The 10,261-nt window shown below is 37.4% G+C and overlaps 2 protein-coding genes across 2 annotated transcripts in view; one reads left to right on the top strand and one right to left on the bottom strand.

The window, feature by feature from the left end:
- The window catches only part of LOC126403804 (E3 ubiquitin-protein ligase ARIH2-like), a 39,809-nt gene that overhangs the window by 16,299 nt on the left and 13,249 nt on the right, over positions 1-10,261 (bottom strand). The window lies entirely within an intron of this gene.
- The window catches only part of LOC126403796 (ubiquitin carboxyl-terminal hydrolase 47-like), a 38,616-nt gene continuing 34,065 nt past the window's right edge, over positions 5,711-10,261 (top strand). The window contains exons 1-6 of the mRNA XM_050066585.1: positions 5,711-5,817; positions 6,857-6,940; positions 7,651-7,756; positions 7,974-8,086; positions 8,210-8,280; positions 8,680-8,808. Coding sequence (XP_049922542.1) covers positions 6,877-6,940; positions 7,651-7,756; positions 7,974-8,086; positions 8,210-8,280; positions 8,680-8,808 — 483 coding nt within the window. The 5' untranslated portion in view covers positions 5,711-5,817; positions 6,857-6,876. The remainder of the gene's footprint in view (positions 5,818-6,856; positions 6,941-7,650; positions 7,757-7,973; positions 8,087-8,209; positions 8,281-8,679; positions 8,809-10,261) is intronic.

Raw genomic sequence — 10,261 nt, forward strand, 5'->3', positions numbered from 1 at the left:
TAGAATTTGATAGTCAATTGTGTCAAACGCTGCACTAAGATCTAATAAAACAAGTACAGAGACAAGTCCTTTGTCTGAAGCAATCAGAAGGTCATTTGTAATTTTAACTAGTGCTGTCTCAGTGCTATGATGCGCTCTAAATCCTGACTGAAATTCCTCAAATAANAAGGTCATTTGTAATTTTAACTAGTGCTGTCTCAGTGCTATGATGCGCTCTAAATCCTGACTGAAATTCCTCAAATAAATTATTATCATGGAGAAAATCACACAGCTGGTCTGCGACTACTTTCTCAAGGATCTTTGACATAAAGGGAAGATTAGATATTGGTCTATAGTTGGCTAACACCTCTGGATCCAGGGTGGATCCAGAGGTTTAATTACAGCTACCTTAAAAGACTGTGGTACATAGCCTGTTAATAAGGCTGATGTTGATGCTGTCTGCAATTCACTTACGGCCTCAGAGAGAGGGTTTACCAAAAAACTATTTGATTGACTGGGTACAGCGTCGATTCAACACAGAAGTATAAATTGCGTTATTTCCAGGCAAGCATACACGAAAGAACACATACTTTTTATATTCCATTTATGCCAGTATATCCCCCTAAATCCTACACACTGGACCTTTACTAAATTTTTTAGATTGTTTTTTGCCAACTGTTTGACTTTTGTTGTGAAGATTCATTGATACATTACCTGGTCCAGCAACCTGCGACACCAGTTGGTGAGAGACATCGGGGTGACAGCATGACCACAGGACATCTTTGCTCTGAGAGACTAAACTCCTGAGAGCTTAATAATGTGAAGACATGAGTCATAGACAGCAGTCGATCCGATCAAAGATGAGGATATGAATATTCTTTACCTCAATAAATTTGAAATCAACTTGGCTACTTACAGCCATATCATCATCTCCATCAACAAAAGAAAGTGTGTTGTCGTTGACGTTATAACACTTCTCCTGTTCAGCTGCAACACTGTTGCTCAGTTGTCCAGGATCACTTCTATTCTGTTGAGCTGCTAAATTGCGCGGTTGTCCAGTGTCACTCCTCCTCTGTTTTGTTGTTAAATTGCTCAGTTGTCCAGCATCACTCCTCTTCTGTTTCGTTGTTAAATTACTCACTTGTCCAGAGTCACTCTTCTTCTGTTGAGTTGTCAAACTGCTGCTCGGTGGTCCAGACTCACTCTTTCTCTGCTCAGCTGTCAGCTTTGAGCCCATCTTGTCTCCTTCTCCAAAACAACAGTGGAGTGAACAGAGGTTTCACCCACGTGTGATTTGTCTTTGAAGTCATGTGATTTTTCAGTTGCCCTATGAGGCGTCCATAAAAACCTCGCATCAGCATTCTAGTTTCATTCCAGATCCTCTGCACCTGAGCAAACACACCTCACACAGTCCTCACTGAACAGGCTCAGCAGCCAAATGGTGATCCAGCTCAAAGTAAATGGACCCAGGGGAGAGGAGAAGATCATCGACCTGTGCGACACTGAGGAGCAGCTGAAGAAGATGACTGTGCAGGACCTGAAAGGGATCATTACTGACAAATTTGACATAAGTACGTTTAACACCTTCCTTCTTCATTTTATAGCCTGTTTATGATTGTATGCAAAGCTTAATATAAAAATGTACAGATATGCTAAAAAATAAAATAAAATAATAATAGTAACAATAATAATAAGTGTGTGTGTGTGTGGTTTCCTGAAACATAAATGGGCTAAGCCAATCAAAAACTACAAAATAAAAACGATGTTTGGAATTTCGTTAATGCATAGGCTACTTTGAATAATAAAAATGATAATGATAATAATAGTAATAATAATAATGGTTATTGTTACTATTATTATTATTATTATTATTAGTAGTAGAAGTAGTATCATCATCATGTTTTTTGTTAAAAACAAAGAAAGCTTTCTGATGGTTACTGAGCGTAACCATGTTTTTTTTCTATTAATTTGAAATTATGTTTTTATTTATAATATTTTTTTATTAAAATATTTATACCAAATCCCCTCCTCTTCCGTCAGCGAGCCCTGAGTTAAGTCTCTTTATGTCTCCTAGAGGGTGACATCCGGGTGGTGTACAAAACCCAGATGATGGAAGACTCCTCCCTGCTGTTGTCCTATGGGGTCCGGCACATGTCCAACATCCAGACGCTGCTGATGCTGCCTGGAGGCTCCTGATGTGATGAAGACGCGGAGGGACATGGAGATAAAGAGACACACGATGTGACCAGTTATATATTGAGATGTCAAAAGTAACACTAAAATGTAAAAACAAATGTAATGCTCTTATATGTTTATATTGACCTCTTTTTGTTGTTGTTTTGCACCTTTTAGTAGTGACAAAAAATAACAATACAGGACTCTTTCGAGGCCCTGTAATTGGAATGAATACACGTCTAAGCTTCTTACTCCATTCTCCCATCAGTTTACAGCATCTTTGGTGGGACTATTTAACCTTATTTAATCAACTTTGTAGCCTGAAGTGACAAGCACATGTAAAACCACTGCACATAGACGTAAGACGTAGGCTAGTATAATTAGCATGAAGAAAATTATAAATATACATGAAATAGAATAAGGAGTCTGAGAACAGACCCCTGTGGTACACCACTAAACTGTACCATTTCAGATGTCCATAAATTTGCATTCACAAATTATTGCAGACAACCCCAAAGTTCGTTTGTTTGAAGATTCAAAGCTTTCTATAGAACAGTGAAAGTATTTCTCTGACATCCTGCTGATCAAAAAGTGTTTTGGGGAAACTCCTAGTCCCTGAAAGTAGTTGGACAACATTATGTCAGTAGGTAGGAAATAACAAGAACAAGGATGTGGTTATAATAATTAGTCAGTGATTGGAAACAAATTAAGTACAACAGCAATTGTGGTGCATTCTGGTGATGGGCAGGAACAAATATGTAGAATGACCTGATTCCTCTCAGTGTCTTTTCCAAACCAAACACACTGTGAATATTATCATTCACACCTCTGCTACTCTATCTGACTTAAACCCAAAAATAAATAAATAAATAAACTTTCACATGTATGACAAATAAAGAAGAGGGCGCATGGAACTGTCGTACATCTCTCTGTGGTTTTATGTCTCTTCGGGTCAGTTAGAGTCTCTTTGTAGTTGCTTTGCATCTCTGTAAAGACATTTTGTGTCCCTCTATAGTTGTTTTGCAACTTTTTGAGTCCTTTTGTAGTCATTTAGAGTCTCTTTGTATTTGCTTTGCATGTCTTTGTGCCTCTGGGTCTTTGTGTTTTTGTTTTTAATGCTAAAAAAAGCATTAACTTAATGTTTATTTATTGTCTATATCAGTGCAGTTGAATTTTACAAGTTGGAAAATGACCTGACTAAACTAAACTAAAAGTAAAAAAAAAAAATCTGTAGTCATTTTGTGTGTTTTTGTAGTCATTTTGAGACTCCATAGTCATTTTCAGTCATTGTATAGTTGTTTTGCATCTCTTTGTAGTTGTTTTGAGTCTCTTTGCAGTCATTTTGAGAGTCCATAGTCACTTTCTGTCAGTTTGTAGTTGGTTTGTGTCTCAAGTGACACATTGTAAGTCAAGACCACAAGGCTCCCTGACACTGTGCCTGGTAGGCCCCATCAGTAATCCATCCCTGTTTACTGTACTTCTGATTAGTTTGAGTATCTGCATTTGGTGATTAATCATCATGTATTCATGTGACTTTTTTATGTACTGATAAATTACTAATTGGTTGACAAACCTGAAAGGATCCTCGTTGGATCAAAATATAGTCAGATACATTCAAATACATGCCCTGTATGCAAACAAGAAGCCAAAGCTTATACAATCACAACTGGAATTTCATGTGAGATTTAATTTCATTCAAACTTCCTAATAAGCCAATAATATAAGGACAATTAAATCAGGGTGAGTATTCATATTATACAGTAATATATGTATTTTTGGAGTTGAAGAGAAAAGTACCTCACATTAATGCAGTTAAAACACATTCTGTAACTGGGTGGATGGAATAATGCCAGAGCAAGGATGTATTCAGGTCTGTGTTAAGTGTTGCTTTATTGTTTACACATCTAATTAAATGGAGGTGGCATCAGGTGGTTTTTCTATTTTTATTCTACACTTGTGTGAGAAGAATCAAAGTCAAGTGTTGGTGCACACATACCACCACAGTGTGCCAAGTTTCATTTTAATTAGATGTGTCAACCACTGATGTCGTCACTGGTAACACTGGCGCTTGTAACCTAATTAAAAATGATGGAACAGCATCTTGAATTGAGTTTACTCTGTAACTACACCAGAGTCACTGTGGTCACCTTAATTACATCTAGTTTAACTGGTGGCTGCTACAAAACCAAAGGGAGAGATATCGTTCTGTACAATTTAATATCACCTTGAATTAAAGTTGCAGAGGTATACCGTATTTAAGGTATACCGTGACATGAAGGATGACTGTTACTACACCTTGTACGTTTGCTTGTTTTAATGCTATTGGAAAGAAAATGCAGATGGATGGAGAATCTCACCTTTACTTTTACTTTCTGTCTTTCTTTTTCTTTCACTCAATCTTTAAAATGATGGTTTCAAGTTTCAATTATAAAACATTTGTTTAAATAACCCTTTCTTGAAGGGTCATTCTGACTGGTAATAATAATTCTGTAATACCGTGATATTATGAAAATGCGATATTTCTGATTATTGATTACTTGGCTGGATAATCTCATACCACTGCAACCCTACTTTGGACACAAGGATGTACACTGTGGTTGTGAGAAACACTGAATGTGTGTTTGTTTATGTGCAGGAGCTAGGCTAATATAATTTGCATGAAGCAAATTATAAATATACATGAAATAAAATAAGGGGTCTAAGAACAGACCCCTGTGGTACACCACTAAACTGTACCATTTCAGACGTTCATAAATTTGCATTCACAAATTATTGCAGACAACCCCAAAGTCCGTTTGTTTGAAGATTCAAAGCTTTCTACAGAATAGTGAAAGTATTTCTCTGACATCCTGCGGATCAAAAAGTGTTTTAGGGAAACTCCTAGTCCCTGAAAGTAGTTGGACAACATTATGTCAGTAGGTAGGAAATAACAAGAACAAGGATGTAGTTATAATATTCAGTCAGTGACTGGAAAAGAATAAAGTGCAACAGTAATTGCGCTGCATTCTGGTGATGGGCAGGAACAAATATGCAGAATGACCTGATTCCTCTCAGTGTCTTTTCCAAACCAAACACACTGTGAATATTATCATTCACACCACCTCTGCTACTGACTTTAGAACTGTGTCTTGGTTCACTGTGCGCTGCTGTACTTGTTGCCAGAGTCGAAAAATCATGCATCATGCATAGGCGTAGTGTTTGAGACAGGTGACACTTAATTAAAATGTGAAATAATAATAACAACATAACATCACGAAAATTTTGCATTTTCCCATTTTCTTACAGTTTTCATGCACTAATGTAATCCTACTATAAAAAGCCTCTCAGATTTTTGTTTGAAAGGACGAATAAAAAGAAAAGAAAAAATAAATGAAAAAGAAAGTGACATTTAACATTTAATTATCGATGGCATTAGCAAAGCAGAAAGACCAGGGGAAAACCTTTTGCTAAAGTTTAATCATCAAAATTATAAAACGCTTTGTGTAGTATACATTTAAATGCTGTGGGTTTCCTGAAACATAAACTGGCTCGGCCCCATTTCCTATAATGTAATAAGCAAGTCTCATGACGCGACGGAGGCTGTCACTGAGCGACAGGTTGACACTGACAGGAAACAATCCTCCACTGGGACTTACCGATGTCTTGTCTGATGGTCCGCTGTCAGTAAGTATTCCCACATTTTGTCTGATCTTTGCATAAATGTTCTTTTATCACGGTAAAATTATTATTACCAGCAGATTTTGTCATGAAGATATTTAGCTTGTTTTTTTTCTCATTATCTGTGATCGGTGTGAAGTGTCATTCACAGCTTGGAATAAGTTGGTGAATATTATACGAAGTGTCATTGTAGATAATGCCAAACAATAATGTAGGGGTCTTGTCGGAGCATTTGTTTTTATAATAATTTACGGAACAGTCGCAGAAATTAGCCTATGGGTGCAAGTTTAATGACTTCTTTTTGGACTGTTCCAGAGAAGTGCTTAATAGGCTAATTATAGTGTAGCCTATATAATAAGCCATAATTATTAGTTGTCAGTCAGTGAACACTTTTTTTAAAATCCTTCAGTCCATGCTGGATATTCTTCCACTTGTGAATGACATACAGTAATAGTGATAACTTGTGTGCTTTTCCGTTAAGACGTCACCATTCTCAGTACTTTGTGATGGGTGTTGTTGAAGAAAATGCTGGTATTTGCCGTACTGGAATATGTCGTTACCGAGACAGTTTGTGGTTTGTGGCAGAGAAGGGATCGATAGAAACCAGCTAGGCTATTTGAATTCACATCAAGGAAAGTTTTAGTTACTAAATGTCAATTAATTTCACAAGATTATCTCAATCAATTAGACTCGCCACAAGTCAGAGACTTAAAAGGAGCATGACTAGGCAAATAATTAGAATTAAATCTAACGTTCTGAAGAAATAACCAATTTCGAAGAAAAATATTTGCGATTTCTTTGTTTTGGTGTTGGGAAAGATAATGCTGTCGTTTTCAGACATTTTTATTTAAAATGACTCCTGTGGTTTCAAGTAGATCTAGTACAACTGAGGAGTGAGCCTAGCACCTCTTAGACTGGACTGCATGCCATGAGGCCTTAAGTATTGCTGTGAATAGCAATATTTGCATGTAACAATTTGCAAGACTTAAATTGGAACTGAATTTTTCCACATGAATAAAACAATAAAATGCAATAACACTTTCAGGGGAAGATTCAAGAGGAAAGATGGCCAGCTCCAGAAGACGATCCCAGGATGAGGTGACAGAAGCAGAGAGGAAGAAACGAAAAGGTGATTAAAAAGATGCAGGTGAAATACAAAAGATTATTACAGGCCACTGGGTGGATGATAGGTGATGATGCAGGTGTCACTGTGCAGATAAAATATATACCTGTATTTGGTTTCATAAAAGTACTTATTATATTAGTACTAAGTAGTGCTAAATATGGCAAAATAAGTGCAATTCTATGGGAAATCATTCAAAATGAGCACTTTTATTGACATTTTATTTACATTTCTGTTTGATGATGTCATGGTTTCCCCCCCAAAAAACATAACGTTTAATACACATAAACATGAATCCAACATATTATTAGTGTAGGTAAATTAGCCTGTTCATAAATCCCATTTGTACACAACATTAATGATACAACTAATCATTACCCATGGATCCTTGTGCAATCATGTGAGCTGGCTAATGCTTACTCACTATGCTGCACCTGTTGTCTTCTTTCCTTTTCACTGTGAGGCACGGCTGTCTAACAGTCATCTACAGTTGAAACATATTAACCAACAAGCTGTATTATTATTCCAAGTGTATGGATATTCTTGTGAGCCACAATGGATTGTTTTGTAACTTTTACACAAGTTGTTGGAGAACCTTTAGGGTGTCGGATGTGCTCGGTCCGGCTCTGTGTGCTCTCCTACCACTCTGATTTATTTGCACGTCTATAAGTTAATGGAGATGGTGTAATGACACTGTGATTTTCTTTCCATTAAAGTAAGGCAGCCACAGGGAGGTCATTATGGTCTGTACAACCAGGGCGCCACATGCTACCTCAACAGTGTCCTGCAAGTTCTCTTCATGACACCAGAGATCCATGACAGGTTTGAAACTTTCATCTGTAGAAAATAGAAGCAGGAAGACAATTATGTCAAGTATTAACCAGACACAGTGATACAGCTGAGTGTATCAGGAGATGGTGCTGTTTGGTGAGGAAGTAAGCTGTCCAAAGGAAAATCAGACGTTCTGGTCTGTGAGTAACACTTTTAACATTATAATATTTAAACAGACAGTCATCAGTAAACTCCCATCTTCCTTAAGGTTAAATCCAAAATCACAGGTCACAGTTGAAGAGCTGAGAAACCTCTTTAAAAGACTGAAAGAAACTACATCTGGAACAGAAAATATCACAAAGAGTTTGAAGATTAAAAACGGTGAGTTGCCAGTGATCAGTTAAAAAAAAAAACATGTTAAATAACAACAGGAGGGAAAGTCAAATAGCAGCTGTAGGTTCACTGAGATGTTTTGCTGGATTAAAATTTCCACATCATTTTCAGTTTGTCAGCAACGTGATGCAGCTGAATGCCTGGAGATGATTTTACAGAAAGTCAGCCCACAGGCCTCTGAGGTGAGAGAACTGTTCTCCAACACTATTTCCTCTTTAATACATACGTTTTACATTATAACAATATGTTAAGTTATCACAAAATAACAAGAATTACACATTATAATGTGATATGGGATCACGTTATAACATGAAACATTTCACGCTGCAAAGTAAATAAGCATAATGTTAAAACAAGAAAAGTTTCTTCTGAAAACATGAAAATATCTTGTAAAACCGTATCTTGTTATAACAAAAGGTTTCTTGTTATAACATAAAAAATACCTTGTAAAAACATGAAAAACATGTTATAACATATATACTGATGTTTTCTTTTCCTGGCGTGGCACCAATGTGCTTCCATAAGAATCTAATCAGAAACTAATCAGAAAGCTGTGTTATAATTTATATTTCTCTCTCAAGGTTTTCAAAGGACAGCTGAGATACACAACAAAATGTACTGAAGGCCACAGCATCATTGAAGAGACTAATCCATTCTGGACTCTTCCTCTGTCACTAAAAGATACCCATGATGATACAACCTACAGTGTGGTAAGCAGCCAAAGATCAAAATTCTACTTTAGTATTTTAACATAGCATCCACTGACTTACAACTGATTCATAAAGCATCAGTTATTAGTCGATGATTCACCATTAATAAAGCCATTAGTTACATTTTAAACACAATTTATTAAATGTGCCTAGTCAAAAAGTGATACTAGGGTTAGGGTTAGTGCACGAGCAAGGAAGTTGGATTTATAAATTAATTGTCAGAGCAGTTAGTGTCCTTGCAGCCCTGACTATCACAGGGCTGACACATATGGTGTGTCTCAAACCACATACTGCCATATAGTATACTATACGCACTATGTACTCATTGGCGTAGTGCCCAAATTTCGACAGGGTAGTGTTGTCTCAAACCAAACACGGCCATTGTAAATGACCGGAAATGACGACCGCAAATTAGCTAGTTAGCAAACTAGTATTAGCATTAGCGTTATCGTTCGCGGTACCAAATCATTACAGACTGCTAAATTAACCCAATAAACATACTGCTGGCTTATACCCGACAACAGTATAGTGATGCTTAGTGCAAAAAACACATGTATATTTGTACAATGCAGCGACGTTCACGGTCGCACAGTCCTCGGCCTCCATTTCCAGTTTGAAAAGTGGTCCCTCCCCTTCCGCTACGTAGCCAAGATGTCGACCATTGAGGGCGAGAAGTGTCCATAGTTCCACACTCAACTTCTTGACCGTTTTTTCAATTCAATTTTCAATTCAATTCAATTCAATTTTATTTATAAAGCCCAATATCACAAATCACAATTTGCCTCACAGGGCTCTACAGCATACGACATCCCTCTGTCCTTACGACCCTCACAGCAGATAAGGAAAAACTCCCCCAAAAAAAACCCTTTAACGGGGAAAAAAGGGTAGAAACATCAGGAAGAGCAACTGAGGAGGGATCCCTCTTCCAGGATGGACAGACGTGCAATAGATGTCGTATAGAACAGATCAACATGATAAATTAACAGTAATCCGTATGACACAATGAGACAGAAAGAGAGAGAGACAGAGACAGAGAGAGATGCAGGACAGACGGTAATGACAGTAGCTTACAACAGCAATAATGAAAGTAATAATATTATGATTATAATTACGGCTACTGTGGTACAATATGTTGAAAGTATATATTAATATCTGGCAGTATACATATGTGGCAATAATCATATGTGTATAATAACAGTAGAAGTATGACTAATGATAACAGCAGCAGCAGGAGGCATCTGGCAGGACCAGCAGCAGCAACACAACCACACACGTCACGCTGTCCAGGCACCGCTGCGATATGAGTTAACCTGAGAGACAGTGGAGCACAAAGGCTCCGGAGAAGAAGCCGAGTTAGTGACATCCAGATGGGCCGAGTTAGCAAGATGCAGTAACAGGACATGAGAGATCGAGAGAGAGAGAGAGAGAGAGAGAGAGAGAGAGAGAGAGAGAG

The sequence above is a fragment of the Epinephelus moara genome, chromosome 17 (assembly GCF_006386435.1).
Source record: "Epinephelus moara isolate mb chromosome 17, YSFRI_EMoa_1.0, whole genome shotgun sequence".
Taxonomy (NCBI): Eukaryota; Metazoa; Chordata; class Actinopteri; order Perciformes; family Serranidae; genus Epinephelus; species Epinephelus moara.